At 39.0% G+C, this 25,352-nt stretch overlaps 2 protein-coding genes across 2 annotated transcripts; one reads left to right on the top strand and one right to left on the bottom strand.

The window, feature by feature from the left end:
* The first annotated feature begins 2,450 nt into the window (after positions 1 to 2,450).
* Positions 2,451 to 18,158, top strand: slc1a6 (solute carrier family 1 member 6). The gene is made up of 10 exons (XM_056266495.1): positions 2,451 to 2,461; positions 9,799 to 10,056; positions 10,136 to 10,273; positions 11,046 to 11,253; positions 11,341 to 11,383; positions 11,483 to 11,796; positions 13,463 to 13,696; positions 15,872 to 16,066; positions 16,214 to 16,348; positions 17,135 to 18,158. Exons 2-10 carry the CDS (start codon positions 9,840 to 9,842, stop codon positions 17,331 to 17,333), a joined length of 1,683 nt encoding a protein of 560 aa, XP_056122470.1. The 5' UTR covers positions 2,451 to 2,461; positions 9,799 to 9,839; the 3' UTR covers positions 17,334 to 18,158.
* A 3,280-nt stretch (positions 18,159 to 21,438) lies between these two features.
* Positions 21,439 to 24,844, bottom strand: ccl44 (chemokine (C-C motif) ligand 44). Its single transcript, XM_056266505.1, has 5 exons — positions 24,687 to 24,844; positions 24,200 to 24,329; positions 23,736 to 23,883; positions 23,616 to 23,648; positions 21,439 to 21,824 (listed from the first exon to the last, which is right to left on the bottom strand). Exons 1-5 carry the CDS (start codon positions 24,745 to 24,747, stop codon positions 21,816 to 21,818), a joined length of 381 nt encoding a protein of 126 aa, XP_056122480.1. The 5' UTR covers positions 24,748 to 24,844; the 3' UTR covers positions 21,439 to 21,815.
* Between the last annotated feature and the right edge of the window lie 508 nt (positions 24,845 to 25,352).

The following is a 25,352-nucleotide window of genomic DNA, read 5'->3' as shown; positions in this document are numbered from 1 at the left end:
TCTTAACCCCGCCCCCTTGTTATCCTGATTCAGTCTTTATTGCTTCACCCGTGTCACCTGTTATGTCTTGATTAGTCTCCTTATTTAATCACCTTGTGTTTGCTGTCTTGTGTCGGTTCATTGCCAAACGTTACTTGTGAGTATCTTGTGAAAGTCTTGTCATGGAAAGTCATTGTAGGTCTAGTCATTGTTAGTATCTCTCGAAGTGTTTGTTTTCTAGTATTTTGTCAGTGTCGTTGTCTAGTTAGTCACCAGAGTCCTGTCTTGTTTTGCCCCCTCGTGGGCTTTGTTTTCCCCTTTTTGTCTTCAATAAATTGTGTGAAGAGCATTCAGTCTGCTTTTGGGTTCATCAATCTGCATCCATCGTAACGCCTACAGAATAATTTCAAAAGATGACATCTTAAAAATATTTTCTATTCAATCTGAAAAAAAGAAGCTTGCTCCAACTGTTTGAAAATGATTTTCTTTGGCAAATAAATTACACATTCAACCAAATGTATTTATTTATGGTGACTAAAGTTAAAAATACTTTGTGGGAATTATTAGCACAATTTTCAACGTGAATCAATTTTTCAAATGTTTTCAGTGTACTGTATATGGTATAAGTTGAGACTGCCATACACTCAAAAAAATGAACTAGGAAGGTTGTGCACTTTACATAATATATTTATATTTAGTTTACTTATAATAATTGTGTTTTTTGACTTGAAATGTTTTTTTCTAGTAAGGTCCACGTAATTATGTCTCAACTTAACAGTACAAAATCCTAATGCGTTGCCTAAACACAAACCATTTATGTTAAGTGAAAAATTCTTACATCCAGAGGGTGGCAGTATAGTGCGAGCCAACTGCCATTTTGCCCGAACTTAATTTGATTGTGTTCAATCTGCTTAAATATATGTAACATTTAAGTTTACTTAATCCACTTGTGTTGGATTACATGATTGATTTGTGTTGCATTAACTAAAACTGGGCGGTGCTTGTTAGTGCCCAGCATGCTTTGCATATGGTTGAATTAAGAGAGAATAAATGTTAAAATTAAGTGTTAATGTTTTTTTGTTGAGAAAATGACAAAAGGGGAAGACTTGATAGTGTGTAATTGTGTTTAATGTTCAATTACATTTGAATTATTAGCACCATTTAAATTACAGTGGGTTACCATTGTGGAGAAGAGTGGAGCATTTTGTTTGTCTGTGGACTGATTTATTTATTTCAACTGTTTGGTTGAGCATGTTAATCTTAGCATTTAAGATGCTAATATGTGCTCCTGCTAGCAAATAGCTAGCTATAGTCTAACAATTTAATTATGTGTTACTAAAATAAATGAAATATTAATGAATGAATGAATATAAAAAATACCCGAATCATGTCAGGAAGCCTTTAAAAAATCACTTTGAGACTACTTTAATAGGGTTGCTTAAAATGACTTAATTCCATGATGTTGAAGTTACATGAACAAATTATGTTGAAGTTAAATGAACAAATTATGTTGAAGTTACATAACAAATTATGTTTGTTTAACATAACCTAGTTATGTGGAACCTGTTGACGAAATAAAATTAAGTAAAGCCAACATATCATTTTTTTGAGTGTACATTTCCATGGTGTCTTTAGTTTGTGCTTAGCTCCTAAAAATGTGTATTCTGTACGCAAACAAGTTTTCACAGAATTAAAACAAAATGCCTTTTATCTGACATTCCTGGACAACTGGGTTTCACTCTGTGCCATATCACAAAATAATTTATCATGAAAGTATACGGATGCAAAAATACAACAATAAAGTTAATATAACCCCTATTAATGCGTGTGCTGTATGAAATGGCAGATTCCTTAGAGGTTCCTTGGGGAAAGCAAGGAAAAGAGCGAGATGAGTTTATACAGTACAACAGACCTAAGACGCTGTGTAGGTGGTGAGTGGGTAGTCGGAGCAGAAGGTCACACACACAGATCTGAAGGCTGGACCTGAACAAGCGCGAGCAATCACGTTGTCATGGCAATGAGATACGCTGAATATTTGTCTCTTTCTCATACAGTACTACTGTACAACAAAACATTGTCATTTAAAATACAACTTTATTTATCATTTAATGAAGATTATATTTCGCATACAATACCTTTAGATACTATTATTGACAAAGTCTCACTGAAAAGTCACAGCCATTAAACGAATCTATCAGTATAAACACACAGTGGGTGTTGTCGCTGCATACACTCAGTAGTAAACGCCTCCCCCAATGAGACTTTATTAACGTGTTGATTCTTCGCGCTATCGGGCAGTGGGTCGATTTTTTTTTTCTCACAGGAAAAAATCGCAACTTCTCTTCCCACGCAAAAATCTCAAGGCGTTTTCAATTCTTTAAACAGTTGTGAGGGCAGAATATCACCGAGTCTCCAGCTTCTGCTGCACGCGACGTAACCACGGGCTACAGAGATAACACTCGGGAAGAGCTACAGAGAAATGGTAAGTCGTGTTGTTTTAAAATGCAATGTGTCTAAATATAGGCTAATACAAAATGCAAACATTTAATTTAGCTGAGCTAGGATGAGGCATCAAATAGTATCTTTCTTTCTTTTTTTTTTTTTTTTGTTATAAAAAAAACCTATCATAAGTTCACAAATAGCCTACAACATCAGTTCTCTGTTTTCTCCTGAGTTTGTGGTGTTCTGGTGTGATCACCAGTTGCTGATCTGTTAGTTTACTATTGGACGGTGGAAAGGACAGGAGCGAGATTATGGTGTGGGTCAGCTTTGTAGTGCTCACCTGGGGTGTTTGGATTTATGCTGATTTAAGATCAGTGATCAGACCACCAAGTAGGGATCAATGGAGTAAAAACTGGCCCTAGATCAGGCCAAAAGGTATGTTTTGTACCTCTAGTGTCTCTCAGTATGGGGTCACAAAGAGGGTGAGAGAGTCAGGCTGTATTATAAGCTGTTTCATGTGTGTTTGGCACAAGTTGAGCTTTACCTGTGGCCACTTCAGTCCAGTATCTCCAGCACTAGCCCACTGCAGAGCAACCATGAGTGGTGAGTGAACCCATCTCAAGGTTTTATACTGTAGATTAGTTAGGAAAATATTCTTAAGTAATTGAAGTGGAATTGCTGGGTGATTGTTTACTTACTAAATCAATTTACTAAAAATTTAAAATGGATCTTGTTCTAAAGTTTTTCTTCTTGATGTGCTATGAGGTGTTCTTATTTTTCTTGATGTGCTATGAGGTGTTCTTTTGACATTAGACAAGCAGTCATTTGGTCAGTTGTCTGTATGATGCTTGATTTCTTTTTGTTAGCCAGTCCATAATTTCTGGATATTTTTCTAGTTTTAAAGCAATAATGCACTGCCAAAATGAAAATTCTTTCATTGTTTACTCATTGTTCTTTCATTTATTTTTCCCTTGGAACAAAAAGGATTTTCAGATTTAGAAGTCTTGGAATATAGAGCACAAGTCATATTACTTTTATTATACTTTTTTTTTTTTTTTTTTTTTTTTTTTTGGAGCTTGACAGCCACAATATCCATGCATTGTATGGAAAAGAGCAACATGGACATTCTTATAAATGATAATCTTAAATAAATATTACAAAAAAAAAAAACTGTTACACTGTTAACAAAGGGAAGAAACGAGAAACAGGTGGATCACATTAATCAAACAATGAATAACCATAGTAACTATGCAAACAAAAGGGAAAGAACAGGAAACAATAATACAATGAAAAACCAATTAAAGATCCAACTCAAACTCAGACAAAACGTGACACTATGTTTCATTCCGCCTATTTTTGTGTGCATTTTGGGATATCGCCTAAAAACTGCTGGATGCAAACACTAAGATGTGCATAAAAATCTAATGCCGGCTACAGACTGTGATTTTGGCAATCCTATAAGATTATGACCAATTACACTGCACGACATGGATCTAATAAACTTGGGTACGACATGTATGTAGACTGTATGATGATGACACCTATTGAATTGTAGGCTCTGACGCAAGTTAGTAAAGAAGAATAAAATGGCATCAGCATGCGTTAGTGGTAAACACATAGAGCAAGATCAATCAGTAGACGTAGGTCGTAGCAGCAACACACTGGCCCTCATTTATCAAAAGTGCGTACACCAAATTTCCAGCGTACACCTGGCGTACACCCAAAACCACGGTGACTTTGAGATTTATCAATATGGACGTTGGTGTACGGCACGCTCAAATCCTACGCCAGCTCAGGAGGTGGTGTACGCACGTTGGTGCAGAAATGCGCAGAAATGCGCAGAAAAACAATTCCTAACACCACACTGACAAACTAAAAGATATGATATATTATGACCAACAACAACAACATAGTAATTATAAACTTCAGTGTTTATTTTTGTGCAACATGGACTTCAATGTTTAATTTATGTGACTTTACCAAAGCATTTGATTTGAAGCATTTGATATGTATTCCTTCAGTTGCGAGCGCGCTTTACCCTGACGTTTCATGGTTAGGCCCGGCAGGTGCGCACGGACTGGGTTCGGTAATGAAAGGCTTTCAATGACCAAAAAATAATTCAGACTGACAAAATAATAAAAAATACATTCTTCTTCTTTTAAATAATAATAATAATAATACAAATAAATAATAATAACGACGTTCTTCTTCTAAATAACAACAAGCGTCATTAATAATAAAAATCATAATAAGAAGAATATTACAAATTGTCATGCAATTATTAATGTGAATGAATGGTAGCCTACTCCACATCACATCATCATCATCACTATTGTACACCCCAATACATGTGACATGATTCGAAATTGAATGCTAATTGTTTCAAAAGACGTGCTGTAAAATAATGCATTGTGATAGGACATTTCGGCTCCACGTCGGAGAAGTTTCTCTTCTGTGCCGTCTTCCGTGTGTCCATGGCGTAAAATGAGGGCGTGGGGGAAGCGGAGACTTGAATATATAGGGGCGTGCTATTCTAATGACGATCGTTTTCAGCCGCGGGATTTATCAAGGGCAGGTATTGCGTACACCTGGATTTCAAAGGTACGCACAGCTTCATAAATCAGGCGGTGAGAGGAGTGTAAGCATAATCTAACGCCAACATATACGCCCGTTTCTACGCAAGAATGATAAATGAGGGCCACTGTGAGATGATCATACTATTTCTGACACTGTCATAAAATTATCTCAGGCTATCTTTGGTCGCAAGACCGTGACAACGTCCGTCTTTGAAACTCTCTTACTGCATGACGTAGGACCACCGTTTAGGGGCCACGACCATCTTTCGTCATCTTTCGTCTGGGACTGCCCAAAATCGTACAATCTGTACCGAGCATTATGCGCTTAATTGAGGCAGATTTTTTTTATCTGATAAGACATGGGCATAAACTATGATGGACATACATTTTCAAAAATAAGTGTTTTAGAAGTATAGAAGTATAATGTTAACAAGAATTTATTGTGAAAAAAAATCACTGACTAATCTTTTCAATCTAAAGTTATATCTAATTTTACAACTTTATTGCTGTGACAACAGAATGCAATAAGCTCTTAAACTCTAAAATTACTTAAAAAAAATTATGATTTAAACAGCTTTACAGCTAAAATAGTACATTTATTTTAACAGATTAATTAATGTTAGTGCTTTTTAAAAATTGTTTTACATTTCAGCTCAATTTTCAGCTCAATTTTTAAGTCCTTAAAAATTGTCCCCATTCACTTCCATTGTAAGTCTCACCATAACCAACATTGTCACATGTCTTGTGACTGTTCGTGATATAGGTTTAAAGAGGACCTATCGTGCTTTAAAAATATATATATTTTACCTTTCCTTTAGTGTGTAATATAGTTTTTTTTTTTTTACCTGCAATTTGATGCAGGTCAGTGTGTTAACAGAGAAATGTCACAGTTATAACATCACATCTGAAATATAAGAGAGGTATAATTTTAAAATTAAAGGTCGATTCAGGTCGATCAGTTTGTTCTTCTTGACTGTCATAATCGGATTGGGCTCAAACTGACAAAACTATTTTGCGTAGTTACAATATTTACATCACCTCAGGCAGCCTCAAGAGCTGATACCCATTTTGGTAAGTATGGGGAGTTCCTTTTATCCTTTAAACATAAAACAGAGCGTTCATACAGAGGATGAAAAATTTTTTTTTAAACATTAAATTATATAAACCTACTCTAGTATACTCCATAAACAAAAATATGAACCTGTAAGTGAGCATAATAGTAAAAAAGTAAGTGCGTAACAGCTATATGGTCACTATATGCTTTTGTTGCTTGGAAAAGAGCAAGTTCTTCTTTTGTTCCAAAAAACATAAAATCTTCACGTTTGGTAGCTAAAACACTGTAAGTTCATACCTTGTAATTGCCGATTCATATCTCGCCATTTAATCAATTCAAGATGTAGAGTAGCTTACACGTTGGTTGCATGAATATTACATCATGGTTTCATTAATTTAATTCCCTATCTGTCAGTCACTTAAATGTTGTGTCGATGTGATGACACTAGGGGTCGCACTTGGGAGCCCCAAACACCTCTGATACTTCAGAAAAGGCCAATGAGAATTGACGAGTGGAATTTGCATGCCATTGCCCATTGCCCCGGACTTATAGCTATAAAAGGAGGTGGCTTGCATCCATTCATTCAGATTTGTTCTTCGGAGCAAAGTGGTTGCAGGTGCAATCGCTCATTCCATTCACCTCTGTAAAAAGGAGGAAACCTTAATCTGCTGGTGTACATAGCGCATTACAGTGATCTCTCTTCCGAATGCACTGTTAAGTGCAGAGAGCTCCCCGGTCACGACTTTCTTTCTTTTTTTAGACAGGAAGTCACTTCAGTTGCTCAATGTCCTGGTTCTTCTGCTGTCAAGCAAGGCCTCGGCTGCAAGTACTGGCGATCTGGGGTTTCAATGGAAGCCCACGGGACTATCATTCCCCGGCACGCCCGTTTCCCCTGGTTGAGTTCATGAATGAGTTAATTTCTCATTCAGGGCTCGAGAAGAGCTTGTCGATGGCACAGGATAGAGTTGCCAATAGCAGTAGGGTGGGCTATTGCCTTAAGACGGCGAGGACTTGGCTGGCAGATGCCTAGTTAGTGGACATGCTTGCCTGGACCCACCATGAACATTGGGCTCCAGTGGAACCCTCCACCATGCCCTGAGCGTTCGTGGTTGGATGATTGGTTCTTGGGTTCGGAGTGCTGCTCACAGACACGCTCTGCCCTAGTTTATTTCTTCCCGGAAGTGCATGAGGAGCTCACAAAAGTCATGGAAGGCACCTTTCAATGCCATGTTGTGCTTCACAAGCTCTTCCGTCCTCACTACCCTTGATGGTGGGGCGGCCAGGGGGTACAGAGGTACACAAGTTGAATAGGCAATTGCGGTGCATTTATGCCCACAGAGCGCCACCACCTGGTGGAATCATCCTAGAATTCCGTCTAGGGCCTGTTAGTTCACTTCATCAATGAGAGTGAAGAGTGGGGACTCTAGGTGGTCCAGCTGATTTGAAGTCAATTAAGCAAAGCACAGGTAGATCTGATCGCTTCCTAGGAATACTCCCATTGCCCACAGCTGGCCCTGGGGCCTACGCAAGGTCTTCTGCTGTCAAGCAAGGCCTCGGCTGCAAGTGCTGGCGATCTGGGATTTCGCCATCAGGGAGGTGAAGTATTTCTCTTTCCCTGGAGAGCTGCTTATGAGGATGCTTCAAATGCTTGTTCTACCCCTCATCGTCTCCAGCCTTGTCACAGGTGCGCCTACAAAACACATCACTTCAATCTTTGCAGATAATTCGCTAACACTTTAAATTCCTTTACATTAGTTAATGCATTAGGTGTCATGAACTAACAATGAACAACAATTTTAAAGCATTTATTAATTTAGGTTAATTGTTCATTGTTTATTTATGTTCATTCATAATACATTAACTATAATATAGACTGCTGTTCACTATCACTCAAGCCAGGAGGCTGTTCTCCTCCACCTTAATGGTGGGCATTTATATAGTGCTATATATATTATATAGCTCCATGGCCACCAAAGCGCTTTACATATTGCCTTACATTCACCCATTCATACACCGACGGCGGTGTCAGCCATGCAAGGCGCCATCCAGCTCGTCGGGAGCAGCTGGGGTTGTCTTGCTCATGGACACCTCAGCACTTGGTCAGGTGGAACCGGGGATTGAACCACCAACCTTCCGGTTTGTAGACAACCTACATCAGGTTACTTAGAGGTCCCAGGAGGTTAAATCCTCCAAGGTCAACCCATGCAAGCATTCTCTGTGGGTCAGACATGCCTTGAGTTAGGTCCAGCATACTCTCATGTAATCCTGCGACCCCGGCCGAGCTATATGCCCAAAGTTCCCACTACTTCTTTCAGGGATCAGGTGGTGAACTTGCCAAGCGCTCCCTTGTGATGAGGCAGACCCAGCCTTATCATTGCTGTGTCCAGTGCGTGCTCTGCACATTTACCTGGACAGCATGGAGAGCTTCAGACACTCTGATCAGCTCTTTGTCTGTTTTGGGGGACAGCAGAAGGGGAAGGCTGTCCCCAAACAGAGGATTACCCACTGGATTGTGGATGCCATTTCTTTGGCATACCAAATCCAGGGCGTGTCGTGCTCTATGGGAGTGTGAGAACACTCCACAAGGAGTGTTGGATCCTCCTGGGCACTAGGGAATGGTGCCTCTTTAACAGACATCTGTAGAGCAGCAGGCTGGGCTACAGCCAAAACCTTTGCGATATTTTACAATCTCCGGGTTGAGTCAGTGTCTTCCCGAGTGTTATCAGGTACGAATAGGTAAATTTCGGGCAACTGGCAGTGTGTATTGCTTGCATAGAGTGATTTTCTCCTCCTTAAGGTGATAACTTGGGCTTTTTGTCCATGAGAGTTCCCTGTGTCTGGCGAACCCTGGAAGCCCTCCTATTCTCCAGTACTCATCAGTAGCTGAATACGGCCGAGGACTTCGCCGCCAGGCCCATTACTTGTGGTATGTCCCCTTTTAGGTGAGCCCTTGTACTTTGATTGGGTGCTCCATATATGCGCTGATTCCCTGTTGGTAATCCCATATGATGTATTTTCCACTGTTCAGTTTCCCTGTTGGCAAACTCTGTGTCTTCCATTGAGCCTCGTGCTGTCACCAGTCGCTATGGGTGTGAAGTTTCTCCCTTGCCAGGAAGAACCCACCATAGAGACTTCTTTCCACATGTGGTACTTCCTATTGGTAAGTCCATGTGATGTATTCTCTACATGTAAACCTCCCTTCAGGCAGGGTATGGTCTCTGCAGTGCCCTTTTTCCTGCATAGAAAAGTTACAACGTGGCCTGATGCACCTGATATTAGGCACACAGCAGCCTGCCTGCACCGCCAAACCTCATGACACAGTTCAGCTAGTTGCGCCGTTTCTTATAGGGACCCCTAGTGTCATCACATCGACACAACGTTGAAGTGACTGACAGTTAGGGAACATCTTGGTTACTATTTTAACCTTTGTTCCCTGATGAAGGGAACAAGATGTTGTGTCCCTCCTGCCACAACACTGAACTACTGCTTAAATGGCCGGGACACTATCTCGGCTCCTCAGCACACACCTGAATGAATGGATGCAAGACACCTCCTTTTATACCCAAATGTCTTGGGTGTTTGGGGCTCCCAAGTGCAACCCCTAGTGTCGTTAGATTGACCAAACGTCTCGTTCCCACCATCAGGGAACAGACACTCTTTGAGAAAAAGTGAACTTTAAGTCATGAAACATTGCAAGTCACAAAAAATGTTATCCTTGATATAATTCTCCTCAATGTTCTGCCACAGTTTCCCATGAAACACTCTTGGACCATGTATTAGAGCTGATTATGAATGAGAAGCCTCCAAACAGCACCAGCCTGTTTCTGAGTGAAGATTCTGAGAAGCCACAGCGTGCTGAGGAGGGGCTCCACCGTCTGTGTCGAGTATTACAGAAGCAGATGTCAGGAAGTAGGCGAAAGATGGGCTGCATCACACGAGACAGCGTCAAGACATTCCTGCGAAGGAATGCGTTTGTAATCTTCACAGTGGCTGCTGTGGCTTTAGGTAAAAGGTAAAAGGGAGGGAAGTGTGAAGTATGAAAGGGTTAACAGACGTTTCATTTTAAATTTCTAACTGTATGTAGGGGTGGTGCTGGGTTTTGCCTTGAGACCTCATAACCTGTCCATCAGGGAGGTGAAGTATTTCTCTTTCCCTGGAGAGCTGCTTATGAGGATGCTTCAAATGCTTGTTCTACCCCTCATCGTCTCCAGCCTTGTCACAGGTGCGCCTACAAAACACATCACTTCAATCTTTGCAGATAATTCGCTAACACTTTAAATTCCTTTACATTAGTTAATGCATTAGGTGTCATGAACTATCAATGAACAACAATTTTAAAGCATTTATTAATTTAGGTTAATTGTTCATTGTTTATTTGTTCATTCATAATACATTAACTACTGTTAATATATAGGCTACATCTTCAAATGTTTAAAAATATATAATATAGACTGCTGCTGTTCAAAAGTTTGAGATCAAAAAAAAAAAAAAAAAAAAAAAAATCAGAAGTGACAGTTAAGACAATTATAATGTTACTGAATTTTTCTATTTCAAATAAATGCTGTTGGTTGAACTTTCTATTCATCAAAGAATCCTAAATAAACGCTTTCCATAAAAATATTAAGCAGCACAACTGTTTTCAATATTGATAATAATAAGAAATGTTTCTTGAGCAGCAAATCAGCACATTAAAATATAAAACAGTTATTTTGTAATAATTTTTCACAATATTGCTGTTTTTACTGGATTTTTTTTATCAAATAAATACAGCCTTGGAGAGCATAAGAGACTTTTCTTTTTAAAACAAAACAAAACTTTTGAATGGTTAGTGTATATGAAAGCTATATATATTTAATTATCTATACTACATTAAGTATATTTAAAAATGAACATTGACCAGTTCTTGAGCAGAAACATTGGTCTTTTATTGTCATTTCAGTAGAAATGCTCAACTACAGATCCTTTGTGTCTTGGCTCATCATGTTTTTGTGCAGGAATTTCCTCTTTGGACAGCAAGGCTTCTGGGAAGATGGGAATCCGGGCCATTGTCTACTACATGGTGACTACGCTTATAGCAGTTTTCATCGGTATTGTCATGGTGATTATTATCAGGCCGGGTAAAGGCAGCAGGGATAGGCCAGTGGCCTCTAGTGGCAGCATTGAGCCAGTGCAGGCCGCTGATGCGTTTCTGGACCTGATAAGGTGGGGAGAAAGTTTCATTTGACTGTTGAAATCCTTGTTTATTTATTAGATGTTATGGGATCAGATTTTTTCTTGTTGTTTCTACAGAAATATGTTTCCACCAAATTTAGTTGAAGCCTGCTTTAAACAGGTTTGTAAATCCTCTCCTAATGCATTTCTATAAGATTAAAGTGCCTCTACTCATTTGGTACATGTAACAGATATTACTAATCACCCATTTTTCTTGCAGTACAAAACACTATACAAGAAAACTGTGCTGACAAAAAATGTCACCATCATGGTCAATGCGACAGACAGCATCAACTCTACAGATCTCAGCCAAGTATCCAACTTCAGCACAATCCTGCAGACCATCCAGGAGACGGTGGAAGAGGTGGTTCCTGTCTCAGGTTCCTCAAATGGGGTGAATGCCTTGGGGTTGGTGGTCTTCTCCATGTGCTTCGGATTAGTGATTGGAAACATGAAACAGCAGGGCCAGGCTCTCCGGGACTTCTTTGACTGCCTGAACGAAGCTATAATGCGCTTGGTGGCCATCATTATCTGGTTAGTGTCCTGATGTTCTGATAACCTATAACCTATATAAATTATGATGGCCCTGACAACAGAGTTAGTCATTTAAGATTCAATGACATGATGCTATCAATTTGTTTTTTAAACATTAAAAATGCAATTCATAGATATAATGACTGGAATACACCTCTTCAAAGGTTTTATTTTTGAATTTTTTGGGGACCATAAAGTAAAATTTCAGTATTCATTCACAACTATCTTAATATAATAATGAAGAAAAAGCACATAAAAGAATGAAATTCTTGAAAATAAAACCTTTAGGTTATTTGGTATAATCATTTATTATTATTAAAAAAATATATATTTTAACAAATGTTTCACTGCTTTGAGTCATGTGGTGTGACCAACAAAGTGATGTGGCCCAATCAACAAGCAGAAACATAAAAGAGAGGACCCCTGCAGACCCTCATGACTGTGTCAATTTCAATATGTCTTTTAAATTATCAGAGAATTTTACCCTTTTGTGGCATGGCAAGGTGTGTTCAGGTTGTAAAATGTCATGTGGTGTGAACTGATGATTCATAATATTTGTAAAAACAATTTTTTTTTTCAACTTCAAAAATATATTTTGCTTGCAGATAATGATTAAGATGTGTACACTGACACAGTTGTGGCCAAAAGTGATTTTCTGAGGTTATATTTGTTTTGAATGTACCTACAAGTTTGATGAAACTATCAAAATATGAGGAAATTATTTCATATTTTTATAATATATTTTAAATATGAGGTAAGAACTAAACACTTAACTTGGTTAAGGTATTTCTCTGACAAAATTATTTGTCAGGAATACAAAGCATACATTGACTACATATTTAGTTATTAATGTTTATTTTTTGGTTAATGTTTCATTTCTTTATCACAAATTAAACAATTGACTCCAAGCACAACTATGCAATATAATAAGATTTGCATAAGTGAAGATGTCAATTTTCCTAGGCCGGACATCACTTTTGGCCACTACTGTATATTTAAGGAACTTAAAATGGTATACATTTAAAAAAAAAAACCTGACACCTGAATTAAACTTTCTTAGAACTTGGTACAGTATATATATATTTTTTTTTCCAGTTTTTTTCCAGTTTTTCTTTTACTGCCACAGTTAAGTAATTCTGTAAATTAAACAATCTCTCTTCTCATTATTACACACAAGTTATTATTATTATAATGTTTCATTTTATATTGAGAAACTATATCCTTATGAGATTTTTTCTAAATATTATGATGACATATTAACTGATAATAATGTTTATTTTGAAGGTTCATATGAAGTGTCATTTCATAATGAGAAAGGTTCTCATTATTATTAACTTTGTCATTATTATGAGAAATTTCTTCTCAATGTAACAAGATGCTAAGTCATAATTTTGGGACACTTTATTTGTGGCTTACAGATTACTTTTTTTATTATGATTTATAGATTCATATTTTTTACTCAACTGTGGTGGAAATCGGCTTTCAGATAGCGTATTTGTCATTGGCTGGAGTAAGAGCAATTGTTTTAATATAGAAATGAAAATCTTTAATATATTTTTTATTTAAATTTCATCTCAATATCTTGAATTTAAAGGCTCTATTTATGTATGCAGAATTTACTATTATTGCTGTAAAATGTCTGTCACATCTGACCTCTGTTGAGCAGGTACGCTCCGGTGGGTATCCTCTTCCTGATTGCAGGGAAGATTGTAGAGATGAAAGACCTTGCTCAGGTGGGCGGACAATTAGGGATGTACACGGTATCTGTCATTGTCGGGCTACTCATCCACGGCCTGTTCGTTCTGCCTCTGCTCTTCTTTGTGGTGACCAAGAAGAACCCTTTCACCTTTATTGCTGGGCTGCTACAGGCTCTGATCACCGCTCTAGGCACCTCATCCAGGTAATCACCTGTGTAAATAAAATATTTGCTATATCTAATGGTAATCAGATGTTGGTAGTATTTAGGATTTTCTATAGATATAGATAGCATTTTTTTTGTATAGTGCAAGATGTGCCATATTTTCAATATTTTATTATAATAAAATTTGATAATATATACAATATAATTTTAGTTGAGTTAGTATGTGGAAAATACATCCTATAGACTCACCAGTGGGGAGGACTACATAGAGAAGAGTCCCTGTGGTGGGCTCCACCTGACGAGGGGGAGACTAGCTGCTTCACAGCGACTGGTGACAGAGCTAGCTCCGTCCAGGGGAAGACACTGGATTCACCGAAGGGGAAATTGAACAGTGAAAGAATACATCGTATAGGGTCACCATTAGGGAACAACTACATACGGTGCACTAGCCAGATTACAAGGGCTCATCTGAAAAGGGGTTCAGGGTTCACCATTTAAGGGAAACTCAGACTGGACCTAAAAAGTGCACGTTATCACCTCAGGGAGGAGAGAGGTGCTAATGCAAGCACTTCATCCAACCAGTTTGTCCGATTTTTACCTGTTATTACTTAAGACTCAAGACAAAACTGTTTCCATGCGTAGATTATAAAATCTCGCAATAGTGTTGGGTGTAGCCCCGCACAGAGCTCTATATATGACTGCTAATGAAGAACTGTTTGCCAGAGCAGATGTGGTTGCGAGGGAGTGTGCCCTCACTCCTGTACAAATCCTGAGCCTGATAAGCCCAGAGAATGGCATCCACAATCCAGTGGGCCTTTCATTGCTTGAAGACAGCCTTCCCCTTATGATGACTCACGGGGACTGACCCGGCAGCAGCTCTCTCATCGCAGCCCTCAGATCGCCTTCAGGACCAAGACGGGAATCAGCTGAGGATTCGCTGAGTACGACCGCAAAGTCTCAATGGGCATGCTCTCGCAGAGAGGAAGGCCAGAAGAGCACGGTCGGAACGGCATCTTTAAAAAAACACGATCTGCCTAAAGAAATTGCCTCTTTCAGAACGCCGCTGATGCACCCAGGGAAACTCTCTTCACTTATATGTTTATCCCCTTATTCATAGTCGGTGGCCGAACGCTGTTCCTTGCATTACCTCTGGGTCAGGACTACCCTCGTGGATTACCTCTGGGTCAGGACTACCCTGCCCTCCGAACCCAGGAACCAATCATCCACCCGTGTGCACTCAGGACAGGGTGGTGGAGACCACTCAAGCCCGATGCTCACGCCTGCCTGGGAAAGCATGGCTGCCAACTCTGCATTAGCCAGCTGAGTCATCTGCGTCGGAAGGTATAAGCCCGCCCTCAGATGCTGTGATCCTCTCGAGCTCCGAATGAGAAATGAAGCTTTCCTGAGGGTGAGCCACCAAACTCATCCAGAAATTTGACTGAGGAGAATGAGCATGAGATGCTCGCGGGGACTGACCTGGCAGCAGCTCTCTTATTGTAGCCCTCAGATCGCCTTCAGGACCAAGACGGGAATCAGCTGAGGATCTCTGCTTTTTGTTAAAGAACAAGATTCACGACCACAATGTCCCAATGAGCATGATCTAGCAGTGAGAGCATGAAGCATTCACGAAGGACACGGAAGAGAGAAATCACCCGCAACCAGAAGAGCACGGCCGGAACGGCATCTTTAAAAAGACGTGATCCGTCGTGCAGCTCTTTTGAAAGGAATTTGCACTTTTAATAAGGAATTTTTTTTCCGAACAATGCTGATGCATCCAGGGAAGCTCTTTGCACTTATATGTGCACACTGGAGTCCGCTGTTCTATGCTGATGATCCAGCTGGAACCGTTTCTTGCAGAGGTGAATGGAAATTGCTTCTCTTTAGTATCAAGAGTCGCTTAGGTGCCGAAGAACAAAGCTGAAGTGTATGTGCAAGCTGGCCCGCCTTATTTGGCGTGGCCTGGCATGCAAATTCCACACGTCAATTCCATTGGCCTTTTCTGAATATGTCTCTTAAGGGCGACCCCTAGTGTCGGTATTTCGACACAATGTGACATTGTGACAGACAAAAAGGGAAATAAATTTACAATGTTAGCTGTGGAAACGTGTCATCATAGTCTGTGATAACTATACACACCTGAATAGATTTGAATTGACACCTTTAGTTTTAACAGCACATGCCACTATGGTTTTATTATTTTCTTGTCTTTCTCAGCTCTGCCACCCTGCCCATCACTTTCCGTTGTCTTGAAGAAAACAACCATGTGGACAAACGAGTGACACGTTTTGTGCTACCAGTTGGAGCCACAATCAATATGGATGGCACAGCTCTGTATGAGGCAGTGGCGGCCATTTTTATTGCACAGGTCAATGACATGGACCTGAACTTTGGCCAGATCCTCACCATCAGGTTAGTACTGGCAGTGTTTATCTCTCATCCATTTAGCAAAACATTCGTACTTTGCCAATTTTTTTCCTTGCCAACAACTTCTCCTATGAGCTGTTTTCCAAAAAACTCAACTTTTTCCAAATTGAAAAGCTCTCATGTTTCTCTCAGTATTACGGCGACTGCCGCTAGCATCGGAGCAGCAGGCATCCCTCAGGCTGGGCTGGTTACTATGGTGATAGTATTGACATCGGTGGGACTGCCCACAGAGGACATTACACTGATCATCGCAGTGGACTGGTTCCTGTGAGTCTCTCTCAAATGTCACGTTGAAGCATGCGGCTCCAGTAGAGAGCACTCTTTCAAAGGTTATTGATACATAATGCAGAATGCTAATCTGAAGGAGTGTTAGCAGCATTGACACATTCCACTTTCAGATTGTGCTTCCATAATACTTAACACTGAATTGAAAACATTGAATGCTTCTCTTCAGCGACTGATTCGAGTATTAAACTTTGTCGCATAACTAGTCAGGCTCCTGTGCTACAGACATAAATGATGCCACAAATCATGCGGTTTGTTGAAAAGAGGTGTGATTTTACTTTTTTTTTAAGCATTCGATGATTTACAGTTACAAAAAACGAAAAAACAGGCTAAAAAATGCTATGTACTTGCTTTGACAAAGGGACCCAAGACAACTCTGAATGTCCAGAGATTCATAGAGATGTGGACCCGTTTGACTTGAAGCACTACCCTTAATTTCCTTTGTTTTCTCAGAGTAGCCCTCTCTTCCAGTTCCAGTTTCTCCAGTCTTACACCACCTAGTAACGCCTTAGCAATCACCCACTACACCCTAGGAACTGCATTATGAAACATTATGAAACACAACAACATTATGAAAATCACTCAGAACACTTGCATTGCAGCACCCTAAAAATAACATGGGTACACCCTAGCAACACTGTGACAACCATTGCAACACTCCAGCATTGTGTTGACGAGTTTTACACAGCAAGCACCACTCACGGTTTTTAGAAAATATAAAAAGGTGTAAAAAAGGGTTTAATATAAATATTTGGTGTGGTTTTTCAGGGATCGACTCAGGACCACCACCAATGTGCTGGGAGATTCATTTGGTGCTGGGATTGTTGAGCATCTGTCACGACAGGAACTTCAGAACCAAGATGTAGAAATCAACAACTCTGTGATCGAGGAGAATGAAAAGCCATATCAGCTGATTTGTCAAGAGAACGACTCTCTCAAGCATCGCAACAGTGAAACCCCCATGTAATCATTCTCATATGGTTAAAGGTCACAACCTAAGCACTGTTATAGAGAACATTTTCTTCTGAAAATCAGAACTGGCAGAAAAAAATGTTGGAAAGAAGACAGCCATATAAGTATGTGGAGAATGTAACATGCCAATCCAACGTTTTATCCCTCAGTACTTTTATTTATTTTGAAAAAAATTACATCCCAAGGCAAAGTAGCACCCGATTAAAGAACACTATGCTAGTTTTATGATGCTAATTTGAGACTGTTGTTTTAGAGTTGATGTCATTAAACCAGCATGATTCACAATGTCTTTCAGACGTTTAAGCTATATTACCTCATATACACAAACACAATGCCAAACTCATAGATGTATGTAGAGACAAAGGGGACCTTTTTGAGTTACTTTGTTGTTATTACTGTTATCTAACTTATAAATGATGTCATTTTTGTAGATGTTTATATGGTATTGTAATCAATTATTTATATAATGTAATGTTTCTTTAATGGATTTAGCATTTGCTTTCCTCACTGTGACGTGATAAACTGTGAAGTAAATAATTTCCCCCTTAAGAATGGCTTTTAGTAACATCAGTTCTTGATAGCTTAAGCAGGTGAATGATGGATGGTTTATAAAGAATTAGATTTTAGTTTTGTGGTGGAATGTGGCTGTTAATCTATGATTATTTAGTGTGTTCTGGTTCTTTAGCCAGTTTGTGTTGAGCTGCGCCGTTTGTTTTATTTATATTTGAAGTCTGTTTGCCTGCTTTATAAAAATGCCCAGATTGTGCTGCCCATATTGCAGCTGTGTCTGTGTGAAATAATTGAATCTTTACCACAGTCCCCAAAGGTTTCATAGTTTACTATAGGTCAGTATTGGTATTACGGATTCACTTCAAAATCCTCACTGGGTTTTGATAAACAGTATATTTATACTTTTAGTAGTGTTACGTCCAAAGACGTATATTTTTGTGAGGACTGCATGGTGTGGTATGTGATTGCTTTCTTTTGTGGTTGTATTGTGTCTCCTGCTCTCCTTTGGCTCCTCCCACTCCTTCACTCTGGCAGGTACTGTCGCTGATTGCGTGTCCAGCTGCACCTGCTTGCCGACCAGGAGGGAAGCAGCATAAAGCAAGCAGAACTCTCAATCGTGGAGAACCTTTCTCCAGAGCATGATCTGTGTCCTGGCTGGTCCATTTTTTGGGAGCTGTTGTGCTCCTTTTTGTGGATCTGGGTGACTCTTTTTGCATTTTCTTTTGTTTTGGCTTAGAGTATTGTTGCTGCTTCATTGTGAGACGTCCCTGCAGTCTAACCTTTGCTTTACCATTTAAGCTGTTATTCTCCTGATTTTGTTTTTATTTGATTTTTATTGCTTGGGAACTGTAGGGAGGTGGGTGCCATTTGTATTTTGCAATCCCCTGTTTTCTCCTGGTTTGTGGTCAGGTAGGGAGTGAGTGTACATTTCTGTTATGCGTTTGTTATATTCTTTGAGAGGCTTAGTCCACCCCCCCCCCAGGTAGACTAAACTTTAGTTTATTTTGGCATTGTCCCCTTCTGAAGTCTTTGTTTCCTCCCCAAGCTTTACTCTTAAGTAAATTGTGATATGTTAAGAACTTTTGAATAAAACTGTTAAAAAGAGTCCTGTCGTTGTGGTGCTGTGGCAGGGCCCAGACAAATGCTCTTTAAAATCTTAGTTTTATTACGTTCTGAACCCTAGACACTCATAGGACGTAACAGTAGAGATTATTAAATGCAAACTACATGTGAAAATGGTGTTATGTTGTTAATATTTCTTAAGTATTTATATAACAATATGGTACAATTTTGTTTGTATTTATTAAGTTATTTTGAGGTAATGGTACAATGTGGGCATATTTTTGGCTTTTTTTTTTTTTTTTGGTATTTTGAATTCTGGAAAGTGTTAAGATGAATAAATGTCTCAGGAATAAAAATTCTCGTTTTACAGCGGTTGTCTTGTCACAACAAACCACACACATTTGCTAACTCTAGTTAGCAAATACCATAGACTGTAAAAAATACCAGTGTATATAACACTCTCAAAACAGCATCCTCTAGTGGTGTGTAATAGTAGGATTCAGGAATTTTGAAAACTTCTTTCACATTTATATCATGTTAATAGAAATGAATAAATAGTCACTTTGAGAATAGAGGGCCGGTTGCATAAACCTAGCCATTGTGGAAGACAGTGTCTTAAGTTCTAGTATGACCCACTCGCAGTCAGTCTGTCTTTTCGGTATAAAATTAGGCTAATCTACAGGTAAAAAAAGCTATGGTAAGTCTTTAAGAAAACAATTTGTCTAATTAAAAGTCTAACTTGTAAGACTAGTCTTAGCGGTTTATGCAACCGAACAGGTGTCTTCTATAGTCTGAGAATGATGTGTGACTTCTCCCCTTCCTTGATGTTTTTTTTTTACCCTTTTGATCACATTGTTCAAACAGAAGTTCCCTTAAATTCACAATATGTAAGATTTTTGGATTAAAATATCCAAAAACCACTAGAACAATGTTATATATTTTGTTAACTTGTGTACTTCCATGATCCCAAATGATTCCGACAATGCTTAAATCCAGAGAAATCAGCTATTTTAATCAGTGTAACGCCCCGTGTCATTGCGTCGCCTGACAATGACGTCTTATCCGCGTTACCCTCGATTTCCGGTTTTACTTCCGTAGAAACCATGGAAACACCAAAGACGCTTTAATATACGTGTTTTATTAGACAGATTAGCAACTGTTTGGATAGCAGCCGACTGCAGCATATAAGCTTTTTTTTTTCTTCATTTATAGCGCTTTTAACAATATAGATTGTTTCAAAGCAGCTTTACAGTGATAATAGGAAATTAAAGTAACAGAGATTGTTTGGCTTTACAGCAGCTCTCTAGAATAAAGTTAATGTCCAGCTAAAGTTAGTTTTGATTGATTCACTTCCGTTGCAAAGATCATCAGTTATTAACTTAGGGCCCGCTAACACGACACCGTTCTAACAGAAAACCCTTAACGCGCTCCGGCCCGCTCATCCGGACAACAACAGTGCCTGGTGGCTCGAGAACGCAAACCTTGAAATAGGTTCCAAGGTGCAAGTCTTAAAAAAAAAAAAAAAAAAGGTTATCTCTGCGCAAACTTCAAAAATGCAAACCTGTGAAAACGCTGACGGCGTGCACATGCGTATTACGTGTTTAGTCTATAGGCATGCGTATTTGAATATATATGCGCAGACGTGTAGTCTTTCTTTACAAATTGACCTCAACAAATTACTTGTCTGGCCTTAAAAATGTATAATACAGAATTATTTATCGCTTCCGCATAGCCATGTGAACTGGAATTATTTTGACAAAGTTTTATCTGTACAGAGGTAAAGGGAAGGAGAAGGGGACCTTCACATGGGAGAGACTAGTTGACACTTCAGGACTGCGGCCTGGATCCAGCGGACTGCGGTAAACCTCGGGATAAACAGAGAGACTAATATTAGCGTAGACGCCATCCTTCTTATGATGTAACGAGTACATCAGGATGTACAAGTACATGTGTCTGCTTCCCGGACAATGTTAGGAAGACTGTTCCAAAGTTTTGGTGCTAAATAGGAAAAGGATCTACCTAAAGGATCTCATTAAAACATAATCGTAAAATGTCCCAGCCCTGCTTCATTCAACAGTAACGTTAATAAAATTTGAACACATTAGCCTATCCATGAACATGAGTTCTGTCAGATTTCTTTCCATCGGCTGTGGACGACAACTTCCATGATTCCACCATCATTCATGGCATCATCATCATGCTACGCCTTTGTAATGGTTTTGAATAAGCGACCTCGAGCAGCGAAACTTACATACTGTGCCTTAAAAAGACACAATTATTTAGATCTTTTTTAAAATTTCTTGTTGATAGTGTAATCCATCCATCAATTTTCCAAGCTTCTTGTCCTTTGTAAAGTCCCAGGGATGCTGGAGCCTATCCCAGTTACGCCACGCAGAGATAATAGCATAATATCTTTTCTATATCAAAATGTAAAATGTGTGAAAATGTATAAAAGTGTAGATTTCCAGAAAGAACAAAGACATCCAAAAGGCAAAAATGGTGCAGACCTATATCCAATAAAAACAAAATGATTTTCAATATTTTTCATTTATTTTTATATATAAAAATCAGTTGTGTTTAACATACACAAGATATTCTGTAATTGCACTATAAATTGTTCGAGAACAGTCATACCAGCTTAATGGACTCTATAGAAGAGCTTGTATAAGTTATAGAGACTATACATAGCTGCAGAGATTATAAACAACCTTCAACAAGTCTCAGAGAAGAATACTTTGGCATATAGATTAACAGTCATTTGAGAGGACATCTAAATATCACAATATATCTGGATAACATACTGTTTGGTAGTGAATGTTATGAGTCTACATATATTTTCTTATACATATATAAGAAAACAGTGAGAAGGCTGGATTTTCATCAATCACCTGTCTTCCCTCAAATTTCACTTGGTCTGAAAGAAAACAACAACAACAACAACTCTGATTACTTTAATATTAGAGTTTACCAAGGTAAGTATCTTTAAATTGAAGACTAATGCAAACAACACCAACAACAACAACAACAATAGCGATATTTTCCCCATTTATTTTCTCCATTGCCATTTAAAAAAAAAAATCTTCAAAGAAAATTCTTAGCCATGAATCAAACCGGATAGCATCTAGATTAATCATACATTTTAAAATAAAAAAAGAACAGTGGTACAGAAAAAAACTATTAATTTTTTTGAATGAGTGAACAATTTATCTCATGAAGCTTTATAAATTGCGTAATTGAATCAGAAACTATGATGATGGAAATTAATGGATGTATAACTATTGACTAGTCATTAATTATTATTATGAAATACCATATATTTGAGGTTTATAGCAAAGTATATGAAATTTATACAAATATATGTTATTTAAAAGTGTAGACTCGATTAAGTCATTCACTACAATATGCACAACAATACCAAATTGGTTATCTTCCGATAGTAGAGTTTATTTTATTTTATTTTAACAGTATCGGATGATATGGAAAATTATGAAAGCTTGTTTCCACCACCGAATAAAAAATAACAAAGGTAATTGTGACTTTTTATCTCACAATTCTGACATTTTTTCTCAGAATTGTGCGATATAAACTTGTTAAAGTTATAAAGTCAGAATTGTGTGATATAAAGACACAACCGCAAGTTATAAAGTCAGAATTGTTAGATATAAACTTGCAATTCTGAGGAAAAAAAGTATTTTTCCCCTCAGAATTGGACGATAATCACAATGCTGACTTTTTTTCTCAGAATTGCGAGAAATAAACTCACATTTGCAAGTTATAAAGTCAGAATTCCGGAATAAATGTGACCTTTTTGTAATTGTGACCTTTTTTCTTGCAATTGCGAGTTTATATTCCGGAATTCTGTCTTTATAACTTGCAAATGTGATTTTATTTCTGCAATTCTAAGAAAAAAGTCAGCATTGTGAGATAAAAAGTCGCAATAATCTTTAAAAAATGTTATTCCGTGGCGGAAACAAGCTTCCATAGAAAATACATATTGGCCATAACCAACGCATTCTCATCCCAAAGCGTAATATATTGACTCTTTTGACAAAGCGTCTATCCAACGCACATGGCACCCTTTAGCGTCAATATAACACGCTTCGGTTTTGGGTAGGTTTAGGTCTGGGGTAGTGTTAGGGTTAGACCACTAGGAGGCGCCATATATCTGCGTCTCATATGACGCTAAAGGGTGCCATGTGCGTTGGATATAGACGCTTTGTCAAAAGAGTCAATATATTACGCTTTGGGATGAGAACGGGCTGCCATAACATGAAAATAATGATTGGCTTATTGATATCGTCCAGAACTTTCAATATATCTGTGCATTCTTATTCACATCGTCCAGAACTTTCAATATATCTGTGCATTCTTATTCACAACTCTTCATGGGAGTAGTCGGTCGCTGCTGAACCTTTATGCACCAATTTCCATTTCCATGGTAACAGCAACATCTCTAATTGGTGGATCTCTCTTCAGGGTTATTGGTAATGTAGTTCTTTTGCTGGGAATTTACCAATGAAATGCAGTTTTGTTTCAGATAAAGCTGAAATAACACTGACTTGTGCCTTCTACAAAATCATATACCACCCCTATACCTCTGAGCTCATGGTAGGTCCATCATGAAAGGTTGATATCAGAAATCAATATATTGATGCAAAAAATGAATGGGATTTTTTACTTCTTGCACTCCAGATCTTTTTTTTACCTTGTTCATCTTTTGGGAGTTAACAACAGCGACCTGTCAATAAAGAGAAAATGGTTCTTCAATACTCAATTAAGTTTTATTTGGACAGCAATACTGCCATTACTTCCATGGAGGTGTTACCTCCGACATGACGGGCAGATTCATATGCCGATGTGGCCACAAGGTCCTGTGGGCTTTGGCTCCCTGCCTCTGGTTCAGTTTCCGTAGTAACCTCTTCACCTTCCTGTCCCTTGGATCAGCGCACTTCACCGCCTTTTTGGTGTACAATCTGTCATGATTCAAACAATCGAGAACATGAGTGCCAAGATTTCAAGAGCTCCCTCCAAAACCTCTCTCTTTACATACAGCAAATCCCAAATCTCTTAATCTGCTACGCTTCAAGTTAGCGCAGGCCAAATTGGCCCCGGTGAAGAAACAGTTTGGGTATTGTCCACCCAGCCTGAGTGCATTCTTTTGCTCTACTTGCCTGACAATTACTGCTCTCAGTAATAAAAATCTGACCTGCTTAGACGGCAATGCCTGTGAGCTTTAATAGGGCATATTTTCCATGTCTGTGATTGTTCCAGGATGCCTGGAATACTTGCATGATGGCTCTTATGCTGCAATCCGGCCCCTCCGTCTGCCTCTCATACCTCAGGACGTCTTTGGTCCGGACTTTGCCGTGAGAGTACTGCATGCAGCACTGAACATCTCGCTGCATTTGCACACCTTTCCCTGGCATAGAGAGAAGTCACAAACCAGCAGCAGAATTCAAGAAAGATTCACACCTGGAACCCATCGTCAAGTATCATAACTGATGAAATTATGCATTGAAACTGGCATGTTCAACAGTTTGCAGAGGAAATCGAGTGTCATCATCCTTTTCGTTCTTTTTGGAGCTTCCTGTGGCAGGCACAGCCTCCCATCATGCTTTAACCTCCTATTCTCAGACATGCGTGAAACTCCAGCATCCGAAGCTTCTGAACCAGTCTGGCTATCATAGCATTATGCCTCTTTCCCTCCCACCGAGATCTGGTCCCAACCGCCCCATTCCGACATCACAATCAGATGCGAGAGAGAGTTTCACCTTACCTTCCAGGCAGCCGAAGAGGACGGCCGAGAGGAAGAGGATGGAGACAGTCTGCAGGAACATGGTGGAACCTCAGAGGGATTTTTTCCTCCGTTCTGTCTGCTGTCCTCTTGTGCTGTTTTTATTTCTCTCCTCTCTCCCTCCCTTCCCCTATTTTTTCTCTCACGCGCTAACACACCCACAATCTCCCTCGCTCCCCCCCTCGTGTGCTGTTTTCACAGTCGTAGCATCTCCCCTCACTGTTGAGAAACGCACAACTCTCTTCAATTAACACATTGAGCTGTGCAAGCGATGGTGCAATGCATGGCATTATTACTGCAGTTTTAAGCCCATCATCCCTGTTTGCTATAGAATACAATAAATCAATAAAAAAGTCTTCCAAACATTTGAAGAAACACGATTAAAAACAGCCGTCTTCAATGAAATATGGGCCTGAAGTTGAATGATGAAGGGAAGGAAACACCTTACAAATGCCTAACTTTTTTTTGGAAACTTATGATTTATTGCAGTCAAAAATGTTAGAGCTAGAAAAAATACAGTCCTGGGGTCTGCAGGGAGGAGTGTGAGAAAACACTCGAATAAACAAAACATCAGGAATCAATATGGATACTCGCAGACATTTAGAGCCTGTCCTCATGTCAGGTTCTTGAGTCATGTGGAGAAACTGT

The sequence above is a fragment of the Rhinichthys klamathensis genome, unplaced genomic scaffold (assembly GCF_029890125.1).
Source record: "Rhinichthys klamathensis goyatoka isolate OS25496 unplaced genomic scaffold, OSU_Roscu_1.1 h1tg000249l_1, whole genome shotgun sequence".
Taxonomy (NCBI): Eukaryota; Metazoa; Chordata; class Actinopteri; order Cypriniformes; family Leuciscidae; genus Rhinichthys; species Rhinichthys klamathensis.
This window is presented reverse-complemented; position numbering and strand designations above follow the sequence as displayed.

Coding starts and splice junctions, on each gene's coding strand:
- slc1a6 (XM_056266495.1), top strand. CDS start 9,840: ATGAATGAGAAGCCTCCAAACAGCACCAGCCTGTTTCTGAGTGAAGAT. Junction 11,384..11,482: donor TTGAAGCCTGCTTTAAACAG/GTTTGTAAATCC, acceptor TTTTTCTTGCAG/TACAAAACACTATACAAGAA. Junction 16,349..17,134: donor ATCGCAGTGGACTGGTTCCT/GTGAGTCTCTCT, acceptor GTGGTTTTTCAG/GGATCGACTCAGGACCACCA.
- ccl44 (XM_056266505.1), bottom strand. CDS start 24,747: ATGTTCCTGCAGACTGTCTCCATCCTCTTCCTCTCGGCCGTCCTCTTC. Junction 24,330..24,686: donor CCTCTTCGGCTGCCTGGAAG/GTAAGGTGAAAC, acceptor TCTCTATGCCAG/GGAAAGGTGTGCAAATGCAG. Junction 23,649..23,735: donor ATCTGCCCGTCATGTCGGAG/GTAACACCTCCA, acceptor CTTTATTGACAG/GTCGCTGTTGTTAACTCCCA.